The following is an 18,095-nucleotide window of genomic DNA, read 5'->3' as shown; positions in this document are numbered from 1 at the left end:
AGAGAGACCAGATGATTGGGATATACAGTATTGGTGGAATGAGCGGATCTGGAATTAGAAAAGATACAACTTTAAGGCTAGATGAATAATGGACCTGGAATACCGGCTGGAAATTCTCTCTTTCTCCCACACACACACACACACACACACACACACACACACACACACAAACACTCCTACCTCCCTGCACGTCCTTTCCTCTGCTTGGCGTTGGCCAGGCTGACCCACTCGGCCGCCATGGTGCTGATGTTGTTCTGGGTGTCGAAGTGTGTCTCCTTAATCTTCCCTCCATCGATCACATACACCACGTCGTCTATAGTGATGCTGGGGGGAGAGGGGGGAGAGAGGAGGAGGGGGAGGGAGAGAGACATAGAGGGACACACTTCAGAGGCGGGTAGCAGGCAGGCAGGCGGTGTCATAGAGAGAGATGATCGAGATATAATTAGCCTGTGTACATCAGGCCGTTACAGCACGCACACACACGCACACGCACACACACACACACACACACACACACACACACACACACACACACACACACACACAGCACCAGACATAAATAGCCCGCCCCAGCTCTCTTTAGGCTATATTTAGCCTTCCTGGAGGGAGCTGCAGTCAGACAGACCGTCTTCCTTAATTTGCTCAGACGCACTCCAGTCAGTCAGGGGGGAGGGCCCCATGATGTATAATTGCATGCGTGTGTGAGTGCTGGCTTGAGAGTTCTGGACAATCCTTCCAGAACTCAGCACCAATTAGCACGGAAACTTATCTTCACCACGCATGCTGAAATACACACACACATACAGAAATAGGACCCTCAGACAGCACTATCAAGCTTTATTACGCGTAAAAGTATCGGAGAGAAGTACAATTAAAAACTGGATGTAGAATGCATAGCACACACACAGACACGCACCTGGTCTCAGCTATGTTGGTCGCAATCACAATCTTCCTGACCCCAGGAGGAGGCCTCTTAAACACCTGAGGAGAACAGGAGAAGGAGATTTAGGTGTTGTGTTGAAAGGAGAACACACACACACACACACACACACACACACACACACACACACACACACACACACACACACACACACACACACACACACACACACACACACACACACACACACACACACACACACACACACAGAGGAGAATGGATGGAATGGTAAACAGATCACGGGAGACGCAGTGAGAACTTCAGAGGAAATACAGACTGAAGTAGAACAAAAGAGAAAAGGAATGATAGAGAGTGAGAGAGAGAGCAAGATGGAGAGAGAGAGAGAGACAGTGAAAGAGTGTAAACCCAACCTGAGTCTGGTTAACAGTTGGCATCAGGGAGTGAAGAGGGATGATCACAAACCGATCTGAAGCAAAGAAAACAAACAACCATCAGTCCACGTGAACCCATGAATAATAAAAAACAAATCAAAACAAACCAAGATAAAACGTGTGTGTGACCTTTGTTTTGTGTGTGTGTTTGTGTCCATACCGGATTTGAACATCTGCTGGGCCATGAGCAGGTCATTGAGGCCGCTGATGTTGTCCCAGCCCGGCAGGAAGACCAAGATGGCTCCTTCCTGCAACAACAAACAACGCGGCACAAGAGAGAGGTCAACACGAAGCACCACACCACACACTCACTCAGGTAGCGGGAAAACAAGCATCTGCAGCCAGGCCGAGCTTCCAGGAGAAAGCTATAAAAAGGAGGATGGATGGCCTCCATGTTCTCTGAGGGTGAGCCAAGGCAAGGGAGCACAAGAGCACAGAACATTGAGTTTGCTTCTGCTGTGCCGCGGGGAAGAGAGCCCACAGATGCCCTCTGGTACCTGGTATGAGATGGAGCTGGAATAGATAAGAATAAGAAGAAGGTGTAGGTGGTCTGGTTCAGTTCCACCTGGCCTTGATGTTTGGACAAAGCATGGTAACGCAACTGGGTTACCTCAAAACACACTAACACAACTGCGTTACTTCAAAACATACTAACATAACTTATGTCAAAACACAGTAACACAACTGTGTTGTGTCAAAACACAGTGACACAACTGGGCTACTTCAAAACACACTGACACAACTGTGTTGGGCAAAACACGGTTACCCAACTCTGTTGTGTCAAAACACAGTAACACAACTCCTCTCCTGCGTCGCACCTCCCGCCCTCCATCCACTATGCACCACGGGATCCTTTCTCTCCATCACTGAGGATCCACCCAACGTCCCACCCTACACCAGTCGGTTCAGTTCGAAACATGCTGATGCAATCCAATCGAAAAAAAAAAAAAAAACAGAAAAAACAGTAAGAAACTGAGTAAGTCAAGGGCCTCGGGTGTGAAGCCGTAAACAACGGCAACCACAGCACTACCCACCGTTTCCGTAGTGATACATTTTGTAAGCGGTTGAAGATAACGAGGGCTTTGCGATTAAAGTCTGAGGATGGCCAGGAGAGGAATACTTTTTCATTGCAGCAGCAACAACACTATTAATAAAACAACAAAGAATGGATCCTCATCCTCAAAGACGAGGGTTCTTAAATTATCATAGTACCTTGCTCAAGGAAAGGACTTGATGTTGTGGATGTTGGGGATCATCACAGGACATAAATTGTATAATAATAATAATAATAATAATAATAATACATAAAATAATGGTTCCCATTGTATTTGTTTTCAGACAACAACAACAACAACAACTTCTGATTGAAAGGCTGGCTTGGTCCCCGAGCGTCTGACATTGCTATTGATTTAAGGTTAATGAAGTAAGACTTATTATATCCAAGACTAAGATGGAAAGGTCCTTAGAATGGCCTAGAGAGGAAACATACTGCACAAACAAATGTGGTTCATTTAGAAATGTAATTGGTACAAGTGCCAAAACTCTGATCCAATTGATTTGCTACATGCATGCAATTATGCTACATATTGTTTAATACACAAGGGTTTAACGTTTCTTAAGACTACAATCTAGCTCAGCAGTGAGAAACAAAATGCAATACAAAATGTCATTATGTTCCTTTCACGTGTTTCATGTTTTCTTCCACTGGAAGAAAAGAAAACATCAACATTTACCTCTTGGAACAAGATGTACACTTTAATACAAAATAAACAAACAACAATATTAAAGCCCACTTTTCTTATAGCTGAAACAAACAGAACTATCCTGAAATCCATAAATAATGGTGTTTGGTTCGCACATAGCACAACAGATCATTGTTTATCATCATCGCGCAGACAGCAGAGCGGGACGGTCAGACAGTTCGGAAGATTGAATTCAAATTAATAACAGATGAGTCGATTTTTCCGGCAATGCCTCAAACTCAAGCAGGATCTCAATAACCAGAGTAGAAAACCAATTATAACAAACATCATAACTGCTCCCTCAAAAGATGACAAATTAAGTTCAAAGCCCCACAGAGCTGGAGAGCTGTGCTTCCTGCAGCGTTATCTAGTATCACCGAGGGACCGCATTCAAAAGCAAATTTGAGCATCTGACGCTGATCTAAGGCAGGTCCAAAATAGACGGGGCTCCCAGGAGGAAGACGGGCACGGCTTAATTTCCTGTAAGAAGTAAATGGAGAGCATGAATGGAAATCAGGAATTAGCTGCCGGGCACGGCCCTCTCCTGACTTTAATTAAGAGTGCTAAGATGAGCTCCCAACCTCTGGCTCCCACGGGAGGCGGGGCCACAGAGGGGCCGGGCGGCCGACACACAAGGGGCCCCGACGCACAAAACACGGCCTTGATGTTTGGACAAAACACGGTAACGCAACTGGGTTACTTCAACACACATTAACACAACTGGGTTACGTCAGAACACACCAACATAACTTGTCAAAACACAGTAACACAACTGTGTTACTTCAAAACACACTGACACAACTGGGTTACTTCACAACACACTAACACGTGTGATGTCAAAACGCAGTCCGTCCTTTCTAGAGCTGTAAAACCTTAGCATGACACAGTGGTTCAAGTTCACAACACAAAGCCACACAAAGGACCCATGAAGTGACACTCCCACATCCCACAGCAGTCTGCACTAATCGCCGTCACGCTGGATTAGGTCTGAATCAAGCCTAACACAACTAGGATATTCCAAGACAAAGTAAAGCAACTGCTATTTTAAGACACAGTAACACAACAGCGCATTTCAAACCACATTAACACAACTGTCATTTCAAAAACACACCAACACAACTGGGTCATTTCAGAATATACATCATCCACACCACTCTGTGACTTCAAGGCAAACAGAAGTTAAGTCATTTCTGCATGGCTGATTTACAATTTAGGAAAACCACACAAAAAAAACGTGTTGCCAGGAAATGTGCAATTACCAAGGCGTGCGTCATACCTAAGCAGCCGTCACAGTCAGCAGCAGATCAGTTTACTGTCACGGCCAATCAGACCTTTGCTTCTTGGCTGCTTGACAACGTTACGGCAAATCAGCTTGCCAGCTGGTTCAGGGTCATGACCGACAAAAGATACAGCTTCATGAAGTGACGTAATTATTCTGTCTATTTAAATTAGTCACTTTTCATCTTTACCAAAGGGAATATGGACTGGAGTCAAGGATAGGAGCCTTTCCAAATCATCGATGATAATTGCCAATCTATTTGTGAATTGGGCCATTTTTAAATGCTATACTGTGACGGCTAAATCAAATTGGAACCACGGAGTACATAAAAAAATATTTGGTCATTAAAGTAAAAGGTAGTACATTTAAATTCAGGCTTTTTTACAAAGCGGTGAAATATATTGTGTAGATCAGTGGTCCCCAACCTAGGGGCGGGACCCCACTTTGGGTCCCATGATATACATATTGGGTCACACGTAATTGCTGACATAAGCTATGGATATTTGAAGATCCATTTTAGCAAACAATTTTAACTGAATGCCTCATGATTCAATGCCCCGAACAAACCAGAGATTACGTTCACATTGATTTTACAGGCAGAAGTCGATAAAAAGTTGAAGCAGATGCACAACAGTTAAAGTTTGGGTCGCACACATTTCCAGAGCTAAAAATGGAGGGAAGAAGAAATTGTGAACCACTGCTGTAGAGTGTAACCCACAGAAATAGCCCTGAGATAACATGAAAATGAAGGATATTTCAGAGGTGCTATAGCAGCCACAGCACACAGAATATGGTGAGCATCTACTCTCACCAATTAGCAAATGAACTGCCAGCACCCAGTGTCATGCCTCCTGATTCCTCGTCCTCTGGTGTTACGACACCTCGAGGTCTCTGCCCCGTCTGCCCGACCCAGCGCTGGGCTGGCTCAGCCGTCGTGCTAGTCAGCTCTTTAGGTCACATGTGTAGCCCTTTAACCGGGTTAGTCTCGGGTTAGTTAGGAGCTGACAAAATACGTAGATTTGAGATGTAAAGATTACACTTTCTATCCCTGAGGCCTCAGTAAAGATAATATACCCTCGCTCAATTCTTTTTCCTTACCTTTATATCAAGTATTCAACTTTTAAGTCATCCTCACCTCAAACATAACATCGTGGATACATGTCTTAGCAGTGCACACACAGTACACACAAACATACACACGGCAAACATACAATACAGACAATACAGTTCAACCCGACCGCCCCACTGTATGCACTGTAAGCATTACAGGAAACCTCAACGTTAAAACACCAAAACGTATCCACACATTAAGCAAATCCGCCATTTCCTGAACATCAAATTAAACCTGTAGAGCTCACCTCCTCCTGGAGCACAATGTGGCGGATCAGGGCTAGGATCAGCTCCAGGTCTATCTTCTCGTCGTTGTCCAACATCTCCAGTACCTCCACGGTGCTCTCAGAGTACCTGCCGTCACATCGCAGGGAGCGCAATCAATAGATGAAGAATAGTGCCTCCACTCCAAAACACAAACACTCCTCACAGTCCTATGCCAAGAGAATGGATGGCCATCTGGAGCACATTTACACACGGATGGAGATGTTGTTGTTGTTGTTGTCTCTTTGAAAGAAGAAAGGGACGGTGGGTGTTATGATGATGGTTTCATTCTACTTCCCAGGAAAATAATCAGACTGTGGCGCCGGTAAATCTCATACACTGGGAGAGTCTGGACTCTGCCTTGATGTGATCATGCTGGTGGAACCGTGGGCAACAAGGATACTCGTTCATGAATTCAGTACTTTGTTATAGGGGATTTGCATACCCCTAAATGTACGGAATGAACAGAATGCAGATATGCAGAATATATCATGGAGGAATTTCACATTTTACTTCAAAGCATTAGTGATAGACTTTAAGGGAACACAAATCCACAAAGAATATATCCACCCAGCTAGGGCTGGGTGATTCATTTTTTTCAGATTTAATTGATGAATTTGTTTTTCTACTTTCCTACGGTTTGTGAAAAGTCTGAACCGAAAAAACGTGATTTATAGAAGTTCTAGACTCTGCAGATTTGTTTTGCTTTAAAGACCAAGTGAACCCGGTGTTACAGCTGGGATGAAAAATGTGTTTTTCTCAGAGAGTCATGTTCTCACCCAAGGCGACTTTGTGATGCTGAACTTCTTACTATTATACCTTTTTAACTGGCTTTATACCAGACGGTGCACTATACGTCCACACACACCTCGCCTCCGGTGTCCCTTGTTGGTGACGTCGATGAGCATACCAATCTAGAATTTATTTTTAGGCCAAATCGTCCGGCCCTACACCCAGCTGTCCTCCTTAAGACTAAACTGCCCTGCAGATGGAAAATCCAGCCCTCGGCCACCAGGGAGTGACACAAAAATAAATGTAATGGTCAGGATGAGGCAGTCAATTTGTCAAAATGTCCACGTCACACAGCCACCACGTTGAGGACCAGCTAAAATTGAGGAGCATCAAGCTCCTGTCAAGCTGTCACATCAGCATGTCACATCAGCATGTCACATCAGCATCTCACACACACACACACACACACACACACACACACACACACACACACACACACACACACACACCTGTCCTGCAGGGTGCGGGCGTAGCAGGGCCAGCTCTCCTTGTACTCCGCCTCTTTCTCCTCCTTCTCCGGCCGGGAGTTACGTCCCTGCATGAAGCCCTTCTTCCAGGAGGGCCGCTGGTTCTGGGTCTTGGGGCGGTACCTGGAACACAAGATGTCCGCCGTGTTTAGGCCCAGAACGTGTAGAAGGTTACACCTGAAACACGTTTCCCACCTAATCCAAAATAGCTACTGAAACAGTTCTTAGATGGACACATTTTTTGCCAGCCTGGTTCTACCAGTCCATCCTGCAAGGTCTTTTCAGTCTTTAGCCGTAAGCAGTTGATTTTATGTCTTGACAGACAACACATTCAGCATCACAGATTCAGCATCAGATAAACGTAACGTCACCGAAAAAGAAAGCAAGTAAATACAGCTTTTAGTTGTAGTAGGTGCGAGCAAACAGTGCACATTTATGTCTGTATTGTACTGCTGTTCTGATATGTTTCTATGCAGGTCTGAGAGCCACCAGACGGGACAAATCCAAGACGTTGTACAAGAAAACAATAACTCCTGTCCCAGGGCTGGCTCTCTCCAGGCTTACGTTGCACAGCCCAGAATGCCTCATCGGGAAAACAATGAAGCGTAGAGAAGAGTTTCATAAAACATATGCAAAGACAAATACTTGGGAGCGATCTTGAAAAATTAGTCTTGTAAGACTGCAGTTAATCCAACACAAGATGACCGAAAATGTGTTCCACACAAAATGCACCCTATTCCCCGGTATGGGATGGTTTAAGGGAGACGCCCCACATACCCAATCATCTCCACCACATCCTCCAGAAGGAACTCTTCCACCGGGAACGCCAGCCCCGGGATGTGGATCATGGGACAGTTTCCTGCCCAGGGAATAATGGTACCGTGGGAAGGTGTGGTTAGGACAGAAGCAGAGATCAAACGCTAAACGAGCCAGGAGTAGGGCGGCATGTGGCTCAGGAGGTAGAGCGGGTAGGCTGGTAACCGTAAGGTTGCTAGTTCGATCCCCGGCTCCTCTTAGCTGAGTGTTGAGGTGTCCCTGAGCCAGACAACTCACCCTGAATGCTCCTGACGAGCTGGCTGTCGGTCGACTCCGCCGTCGGTATGTGAGTGTTTGTGTGAACGGGTGAATGTCAGGCAATAATTGTAAAGTGCTTTCAGTGGCCACTGGTTACAAAAAGAGCTATATAAATGCAGTCCATTTAGTCCATTTGATTGCTCTCCATAAACCACGTGTCACCTACCAAAGTATTTGGAGAACTTCTCTGCGTTGAGCGTGGCGCTCATGAGGATGACCTTCAGGTCCGGGCGGACGGCGAGCAGGTCCCTGACGATGATCAGCAGGACGTCAGACTGCAGGTTCCTCTCGTGGATCTCGTCCAGAACCAGGTGGCTGATGGTGGACAGCGTCCTGACCAGGGAGAATGGTCCGCAGCATCAGTGTGAGCGTGTGGGTGGGTCAGTGATGTTTTCTTAAATAATTAATTGTCAGGTGTCTTACCTTCACCAAATACTGGCATAAAAAGAATTTTAAAAATTAAATAAAGAGGTTGTGGTGTATCTATCGACTGCTTTCCATTCTAGACTCACTGCTCTGACTGACCTTCCAAACAGCATTAGCTATGTGAGAAAGGTTTGTGCTCCAAAGAAGGTTAACACATCCCATTCATTCTGAATCATAACTTGCATCGAAATGAGAAGGGTATTTGCAGTCAACAGACAAGACAACATAATACATAGAATAAATGTTGTTTTTCTTTTGGTGTCAGGAAGAAAATTGTCCAAGCAGTGTTTTTATCCATTATTGACTATGGTGATATTTTATATATGCATGCAAATTCATCGTCTCTGAAAATGCTAGATTCTGTGCAGCATTAAGATTTGTCTTTGACTCTGGTTTCCGAATGCACCATTGTTGTATGAGAAAGTTGGTATGTCTTCCTTATATGCCCGTAGAATGGAACACTGGTATATGTTTCTTTATAAGGCAATTTTGCACAAACTGCCTCCTTATTTGTGTTCTCTACTGGCTCCTAGAACTAACACTAGTCGTATCACTAGGTCTAGCAGTTTTATTATGTTTTACGTTCCTCAGACCCGCACTACATTCGGTGAAAGTGCTTTTAAATCTTTTGCACCCTCATCATGGTGTAAGCTACAGGATCACCTTAAACTGGAATCCCAAATCACCATGAACAATTACAAAAGCAGGATGAAGGACTATTTAACCACAAACTGTACATGTCCGGTTACTGAGCACTGACTTACTGACAAATGGAATTGATGCTTTATTGTGATTTGTCTTATTGTGTTTTGTGTCTTGTATTGTATTTTAAATGTGAATTTTGTTTTTTAAATGTTAAATTTTAAACTTTTATGTTTATGCTGCTTTCTTGGCCAGGACTCCCTTGAAATCTCTCTTTTAAATCTCAATGGGAAAATTTCCTGGTAGGGCTTCAAACAGGACCTCAACCAAGAATTTGTATGCTGCACTTACTGAATTGTGAGGCATTTGCATGACTCACTAGTAAGTCTGCGGCGCTGCATACAGCAGCACATCAGAAGAACAGCACGGATGGTTCATTGAGCAGGGAGCAGTTCATGATTGTCATGGACCCCCAAAGCATAACCTCTAGAGCTGGGGCTAACCATTGTCCATTACTATACTAGATATTAATTTTCCATTCATTGATTAAAAGTTAAGGCTACCAAATGTGACCAAAAAGGCAGAATGTCTATCATGACAAAGGGCTCGCAGTAATGTTACATATTTACTTTGTTCCCCATCACCATTTCAATCTGTTTCTAGTTTCAGAAAGCAGCTCCACGGTCCAGAGACTGGGCATCCATACTAATGCTGCCCACCAACATACAGTACAGAGCCAGAAGGGAATACAAAGGGATAAAAGGGTGTGTGTGTGTGTGTGTGTGTGTGTGTGTGTGTGTGTGTGTGTGTGTGTGTGTGTGTGTGTGTGTGTGTGTGTGTGTGTGTGTGTGTGTGTGTGGACAGAGGATACTCACTGATCTGAGCGTAGCCATTGAAGAATAATGCCCGTTGTACAATACAGCACTGAACCCTGTTTCCGTGGTAACCGGCTGTAAGTGTGCATGTGACAGACATGGACAGGGAGGGAGGGAGAAAGATGAGGAAAACAAATGTTAAAAGTGATGTCTTCATTTGTCAGGCGAAAGAGGCGAGAGAGACACATGCATTGAGCTGAAACTGTTATTTTTGTCCTTTGGAAAAATGAAGCTGTTGTACACATACTCTTCAAACTGAAACCGTTTGGTATTTTACACCAGGTTAGTGGCCTTCCTGAAGGCGGTACACACCAGAACACCTCTTTAGAGATGCAGAAATATGTGGACAACAAGACGCTTGCAGCAATGTGAAACAATATCCTGAATATTCTGTTGCCACAACAAAAATGTGTGCTTGCTTGCCCTTCACGCTATGGGGTGTAAAGTACGGATATATCATTCTGAGTTTGTCGAAAATTATGTACTGTATTATGTACGTACTTTATTAAAAAAGGTATTTTGCAACATATCCCATAACCTAATGCAACAGTTAGTAGTTGATGTCTAAACACAGGCTGTGTTTTTTCCAGTTTATAGTATTTTAAGCATTTACAGATCATATCAGGGAAGATGTTTCAGGGGTAAAACCTCACACAGCGTGACTAAGCATTGCGGTTTATATCCACTGAATGGTTAGCGGTACCAAACAAGTTTCTTCCCGCTTCTTTTCTACCATGCTTCTCTTCTAATTGTTTTCCCCAATCCCAGTCCGCCCCTTCCAACCACCTTCTCCATAATTCACTTTCAGACGGCTGCTGCAACACTTCTGCTCTCATAACCCTCATGACACTCCACATGCTCAGCCAGACTCTAACCAACAGGGGCCTCTCTCTCTCTCGCTCTCTGCAGCGTATCTCTAAATGCATCTGACAGGAGATTATTCTCACACCCGCCGCTCCCCCCCCTTCAAGGCAAAGCTGTTGGATTTTCACCGACATCATCTCATACATTTCCCACACCTGTAAACATGCACGCCATTCAACGGTTAACCATGTCACCAAGGACAAATGTTATAAAAGGATTACATTTGACACAAAGTGCCTGGTGTTCAGCTATAAAAGAGTAGCCTCAACAAAGAGTTGATGAAATGTGATAATCAGTATTTAAAAGGCTGCTCCCTATTACCCCCGGTAAATAGATTCAACGGGAGCACGGTGGGAAGGGTTAAGGGCAGAGACATTGCTTGATTTCTACGTATGCTAAATTTCTAATATATAATTATTCATCATGTACAAGTTAAATACCATTAGCATTTGAGTTAGTGCATTGCTTTCAAGAAATGTGCTTGATAAATTCTCTTTGTTATTATTTTTTATTAACTTTTAATGAATTCTTAAAGGTCTGTGTTAACAAACACTTATTATTAATTTAAATAAAGGTGCCACTCAGCTTTCAAAATGAGCATTGTCCCCATTACATTTTTTAAGTCAGCAACACTATGTCATCCATCCACTGATGCACAAAACGGTGTTGCAGTGTTGCTGAAGGTAGATATATGAATGTAGAATTATCTTTGAACAATTGCTTGCACCTCTCAATAGGGCGAACACAACTTAAATCTCCCAAGCTTGCGTTTCTCCTTGTACGTCTCAACTCTCAACATATACATTTTCAGCACATTATTGAATAAATCAAAGTAAAAACAACTACACAAATCTGTGCATTTGAGGCTAAATATTTGTTTATCCTACTACATTTTAATTGCAATCTTAATGGAACAGATCCACATTTTATATGAGGAGCCACATTACCTCTGCAGACGGATCTGGTATCCACACGAGTTTCCGTTCCCGACGGTCTCGGCCCGCTCGGCCGAAACACGTTCCGCTACCTGGAGACCAAACATGAAGCCGTTAGACGAAAGTACAGGGTGGAGGTAAGGTAGAGAGTACGGAGAAGTAGAGGAAATGAATGTAATAGAGAGAAATCATGTAGCAGAGGGCATGTACATAGTAGAGTATGTATGTAGTAGAGAGTATGTAGTAGCAGAGAGTATGTATGTATGTAGAGTATGTAGTAGCAGAGAGTATGTAGTAGAGAGTATGTAGTAGTAGAGAGTATGTATGTACTCTAGACCACCACTCAAGACCACCTTTGTCGAGTCCAAGACAAGTCCAAGACCAGGACTAGTCGAGACCAAGTCAAGACCAAGTCCAAAGAGGTTCGAGTCCAAGACAAGACCGAGTCCAAAAAGATTTGAGACCGAGTCCAGGACAGAAAAAACAAGTCTGCATGACAGTATCAAGACAATCATTTTGGGTTATTATTTGATGATGTCACTGAAATTGTCACACCACCCAGGATTTGAAAGTATAACCATTCCCCTTGATATCATCTAAAGAAAACAGAATGACATATGGTGATACCTCATAATAGCAGTGTAGAACTGATACAAACAACAATCCACTACTATTACCACTGCTAGGTACTAGTACTGAGCATTTGAGCAACTAAATGACAATAAAGCTTCACTCCAGACTTGAGAACAAGAGTGTACCCCTATGTTGGTTTATGCCTTCCCTGAAAAAAATATTGTGTTATATTGTTATTTGGACGTGGGTTAATGGGAAAGAAATCTATTTTCAGAAAACATTAAAGTTTGGTTAAACAACAATGAACAGAGTGTAATTTAACATAATGTTCTTTTTATTTGAGAACAAAGGCAGAATTTTAAAATAAATCCATCAGGAAGTTGTTTAAGGTTGGTTGGAGGTTGGGTCACACACACACACACACACACACACACACACACACACACACACACACACACACACACACACACACACACACACACACACACACACACACACACACACACACACACACACACACACCGTTTATTAATTTTATTAATTCCCTAATTAAGAATATTCAAAGAAATGGAAAATAAATGGCATGAAAAGTTCATTGATTTCTCTATTAATCCTTCGTATATTACTAATTACGTGGGGCTTGAACCCCGGTCGACCGGGTGCAAGTCCGACACGTTAACTCAAGACTATCTCCCTGCTTTCAAATCCATGGTCAATATTCAATTAAAATATGTTACGCTTAATACTACTTATGCATTCAACAGATCGCCGATTTTTGTGCCAGGCAGCCTCCATGTTTTTATTAATGGTTACGGTGTTCCCTTTTTGAGTTATTATATGCTTGTACTCCTCATAGACCTCCATAAGCAGCTTCTGTTCACCGCTGGAAAAGATGCGCTCGGTCCTTTTCGGACATTTGATCCATGATTCGAAATTCACGGTTATGGGCTGGTTACATATCTCATGAACGCGCGTAATCCATGATAACGTGAGCCTGGTTTGAACTAACCTGAGCAAGGAGCGGCTGAACTGCGTTGATGGAACGGCTTTAGCCTCAAGTGGAAGTTGGCGCTAGTTCTAACTCGGCTTAATCAACTAAGCGCCGCTTTCGTTAACGACTTTGATGGAATACCCCTCTAGACTCGGTCGAAACCAAAGCCATATCTGGCAAGACCAGTGGTCGAGACCGAGACAAGTCCAAGTCCAAATACCAGCGAGTCTGAGACAAGTCTGAGATCATAGAAAAACGTCTTGAGACCGGACTCGAGTACTACAGCCCTGGTATGTAGTAGTAGAGAGTATGTAGTAGAGAGTAGGTAGTAGTAGCAGAGTATGTAGTAGAGAGTATGTAGTAGTAGAGAGTATGTATGTAGCAGAGAGTAGGTAGTAGCAGAGAGTAGGTAGTAGTAGAGAGTATGTATGTAGTAGAGTATGTAGTAGTAGAGAGTACGTAGTAGTAGAGAGTACGGAGTAGTAGAGTATGTAGTAGTAGAGAGTATGTAGTAGTAGAGAGTAGGGCTGTTAATGACTCATTATTTATTATATTATTTTATTGAGTCGACGTGTTGGAGTCATGAATCGACAAATCAATCGATTTTTCTTTTTTTTTCCCGGCCCCGAGGCTGCAGCAGTTGCCGAGCTCAAAGGATCTGCGCTTTCCTTTAAGACAGCGGCCCGCCCGTCATATTGCAAAGGTTGCGTTCAGGAGCACACCAATAATGCATTTTTTTAATGGAGTAGAATAGAAATTATGATAAACAAAATCTCACAGAGCATAGAGCAGGATTGTGGACGTTTACAATGTCTCATGTCAATTTAAAATAGGCAAAATGTGACGTGCCCTTTTTTAATTAGGATAATGATGCTGCGCGCCTCCTCTTTGCAACGGAATTTGTTGAAGATATAAAAACATTTAATTTAACATACACACACTAAAACTGATATTTTTGTTTTTAAGTAAATATTTGGAAACAAAACTTCATGTTTTCCACAGTGTGCCTCTCTGGTATTGAGCGGGTCTGCAGGATCGCACTCTGCACAACCCAGTCAGTAAAGAAGTCACGGTCACGTCGTGGTGATGCCAACTTTCAGGATAGACAGACAGGATCTCACGGAGCGAGGCTGCTGCTTCTCTGTACATTTTCTCCAGCCGCAAAGTCATAGTTTGGCGACATGGCACGGTGTAATCTGGCTCGAGAAATGCGATCAGAACACGGAACCCCTTCCCCTCGACTACGCTTATGGGCAGCATCACTCTTAAAAAACGATTTCACTATTTTTAGAGTCGACTTGAGCACGACTCGAGAATCGATTGTTGAGTCGACACATTGTTCACCTCCCTAGTAGAGAGTATGTGGTAGCAGAGAGTATGTACGTAGTGGAGAGTATGTACATAGTAGAGTATGTAGTAGTGGTAGTAGCAGAGAGTATGTAAATAGTATAGAGTAGAGTATGTCGTAGTAGAAGTAGCAGGAGAGAGTATGTATGTGAGTAGAGAGTGAGTATGTGCGTAGTAGAGACTGAGTACGTAGTAGAGTAGTGTATGTACGTCGAGTACGTACGGCGATGGCACTGATTCGACGCGGCTGGGTGCACACCACCCTGCAGAGCGAGCCCATGCCGCGGGTGATGTAGTCGTCCAGGATGAACTGGGTGACCTGGGTGGTCTTCCCACAGCCCGTCTCTCCGCTTACAACCACCACGCGGCTGGAGTTGATCAGGTCCACCAGCTCCTGTGTAGGGAACGGGGAACAAGGGAATAGGAGTCTGGGAAATAGGAATAAACGTGTGTGTGTGTGTGTGTGTGTGTGTGTGTGTGTGTGTGTGTGTGTGTGTGTGTGTGTGTGTGTGTGTGTGTGTAAGATATATCACATGGAAATGGGATGACTTACATGTCTCTTACTGTAGGATGGCAGTCTTTCCCTGAATTTCTGCAAACAAAAATGAAGGACTTTGATTGGCTATTGTAACAATGATCTCAAAATATTTAATGAAAAAGGAACATTACTTATAATTAAAGGGGGCATATTATGAAAACAACACCTTTCCTGGGATTTGGGGTGTTGTTTTGGGTCTCTGGTGCTGCCACACACATACAAACTTTGAAATAAGTCTGTACATGCTTTTTTGAGTGAGATATGCATTTCTGAATGTACCCAGCCTACAGTTACCAAACGAGTGAGTCAGTTTCGGCGGCCCTTCCTACGTAGGAGGGGGTCACATTTGAATATTACCACCCACTTCCCCATCCCCCTCCAATCAGAGCATATATACAATTTTGTGGACCAGCGGACGAGGGCTGGGCGGAAATGTTCACACTTTTCAGAAGCAGGGAAATTCCATACAATGTCTAATTTGCCAGACTGCCGCCAAGCTCCCCCCGCCGGAGTTGCCGGACTGGCGGCAGCCCGGCAACTCAGCTCCGGGAGTACAAACCCTTTCTCCTCCATATCGCGGTTCAATGGACAGGGAGTCAAAGCCAAAGTTCCTTTCCCCCAATTCTTCTCAACCATGGCTGAGATAACCCCCACTACAAGTCTTTACTTGTTGTGGAAATACCAGAGATGTCAGACGCACTCTTTATGATTCATAATATCATCCGAGGCGCACATAGCTTTTTGCCGTGATATTAGACATATATATATTATAATATTATTATTATTATTATTATTATTATTATTATTATTATTATTATTATTATTGAGCTCCAGGAGTACGCAAACGGCAACAATCACTTCTCCTCCATGCTGTGGTTCACTCTGACAGCTTATTTGTCAATGGGCAGCAGCTCATTTGCATTAAAGCTACAGACCCCAGAAACAGCACAAACAAAACAGAGGGGAATAGCGGTAGGCAAGATTTTCTTTCCTAAAAGCTATTTCCAGCAAACAGCTTCAAAAACATGTTTTCTGGAACTCAAAAACTATTGTTTACTTGCTGGGAAAAGACCATAATATGTCTGCTTTAATATTATCATTATTATGTTTAGAAAAATCAGAGCAAGTCTTTGAAAAACATTTAAATTAACAAGTTAATTGTAATGTTTTGCTAAATACAAAGCTCAATATGTATTCTTCAGTTAAATTATTAAATTATTCATACCAGCATTTCCTGATACTTAGGCTCCATTCTCTTGCTCTGCAGATCTTTCATTAGGAACTCATCCAGGGTGTTGTCTCGTTGTACTTCCTGAAACAGGTACTCCAGATCCTTCTCTTTCCCTGGGGCTTTCACTTGGGCTTTCACTTTCACTTTCTTCTCCTCTTCCTCCTCCTCCTCGTCTCCATCCCATGCGTCTGGCGGTTCTTCCTTGACCACCCTCTGGGAGAGGGGGCTACAGGGAGAAAACAGTAGACTCTATAAGCAGTATCCAAGTGGCCCAGAAAGACGGACATAAGACACACCAATCTATGACGCTGATTTACTGCAACATGCGATCAATATGTTTTGTGAGCTATGGTGACTTAATTAGTTACCGGTTTGATTGACGAGGTGTTGCTTTCCCACTGCCACCAATGTCCTCCTCCAGTTCCTCTGATTTCACGTCAACATTCAATTCCTCTTCTTCACCGTCAAAGTAACTGCAAATTATACCCACATATAAATGAGATACAACATTTAACAACTAACTACTAATTGTGTACTTCACTTGTCATACAAGAGGAAAGACACAAAACGGCATGTCAACTTCCCAGGGGGAAATGTGTAAAGCAAGTTGTCCTCACCAATGACTATTACTACCACTCCTGGGAGCTGTACGCCAACTGTTAGACGTGGCGGCGCGGACATCACAGCCGTCTCTGCTAGCACCCGGGGGTTCGCTCTTGACAGAATTCAGAAGATTGGTGATCTGCTGCTCCCTGGCTTCGTCCATTTGCACCAATGGCCGCTGCACAGATGTTGATAAATTGATGTTTATTGGCATTTCAGGTTCATAGTATAACCATAGATTGCATACGATAGTATAACCAACATTAGTGGAACACGTAGACTCTGTATGGGTCTGACAGTCATCTGTCCCTTCACGCAGGTAAACAATGAGGGACGGGTACATGACAGGGTTGGATTCATGCATTTACATCCAGTCTGGTCTATGTCTCGCTCTTTCACGTAAACACACATACTAACACAGAGTTGACAACATCCACGTACCGATCTTCGATCAGCTTGTTTTCTTCTAACGGCTCCAAACCTCGCGTACCACATGCCAATGTCCCGACCCTTCAGATGTGGAGGGGGTCGGTCCTTTTGTCCTCCGCCCCGCTCCTGGTCATCCTGAGAGCCCAGGTCAGAGTTCCTGGACCCCCTTCCACCTCCTCTGTCCCATCTGTCTCGGCTACTGTCCCCGAATCCCCGACCCCCTCTACCTCGGCCTCTTCTTCCCCCACCGCCACCGCCATAGCCGTAACTCATAGTCCCTTCAAATAGGATGGGCAAAAAGGAAAGTGTGTACAATGTTTATGACGTAGAGCTATGTTTCGGCCAGCGGCATCAATCAAAATGCACAGGGCGCATTTGCTAGCTAAAAACACCGCAGAATAGCGTTGAACTCAGAAACCCGAAACAAAGGAACTAAAATTCAAAGCGTATTTCTTTTTGAATTCGTAAGCGATAATACTCTTTGATAACCAGTTTTTAATAACCATTGATGTATTGTTAAAAACGCATTTGCATCGCGTCCCCGGCACGTCGCACCTTGTTGATAACGACAACAAGTCGCG

The 18,095-nt window shown here is 43.7% G+C and overlaps 1 protein-coding gene across 1 annotated transcript in view; it reads right to left on the bottom strand.

Moving 5' to 3' along the window:
- dhx36 (DEAH (Asp-Glu-Ala-His) box polypeptide 36) overlaps positions 1-18,070 on the bottom strand; it is a 28,425-nt gene extending 10,355 nt beyond the window's left edge. Inside the window, exons 1-16 of the mRNA XM_084466951.1 lie at positions 17,527-18,070; positions 17,100-17,263; positions 16,851-16,955; positions 16,477-16,708; positions 15,267-15,305; positions 14,937-15,107; positions 11,815-11,894; positions 10,004-10,078; positions 8,227-8,393; positions 7,764-7,845; positions 6,969-7,109; positions 5,712-5,817; positions 1,493-1,580; positions 1,312-1,367; positions 917-981; positions 181-324 (exon numbers count right to left, since the gene is read on the bottom strand). Coding sequence (XP_084323077.1) covers positions 181-324; positions 917-981; positions 1,312-1,367; positions 1,493-1,580; positions 5,712-5,817; positions 6,969-7,109; positions 7,764-7,845; positions 8,227-8,393; positions 10,004-10,078; positions 11,815-11,894; positions 14,937-15,107; positions 15,267-15,305; positions 16,477-16,708; positions 16,851-16,955; positions 17,100-17,263; positions 17,527-17,787 — 1,976 coding nt within the window. The 5' untranslated portion in view covers positions 17,788-18,070. The remainder of the gene's footprint in view (positions 1-180; positions 325-916; positions 982-1,311; positions 1,368-1,492; positions 1,581-5,711; positions 5,818-6,968; positions 7,110-7,763; positions 7,846-8,226; positions 8,394-10,003; positions 10,079-11,814; positions 11,895-14,936; positions 15,108-15,266; positions 15,306-16,476; positions 16,709-16,850; positions 16,956-17,099; positions 17,264-17,526) is intronic.
- Between the last annotated feature and the right edge of the window lie 25 nt (positions 18,071-18,095).

The sequence above is a fragment of the Micromesistius poutassou genome, assembly GCF_964030765.1.
Source record: "Micromesistius poutassou genome assembly, chromosome: 4".
Taxonomy (NCBI): domain Eukaryota; kingdom Metazoa; phylum Chordata; class Actinopteri; order Gadiformes; family Gadidae; genus Micromesistius; species Micromesistius poutassou.
Note: the sequence above shows the minus strand (reverse complement) of the source record. Positions and strands in the feature narration are given on the sequence as shown.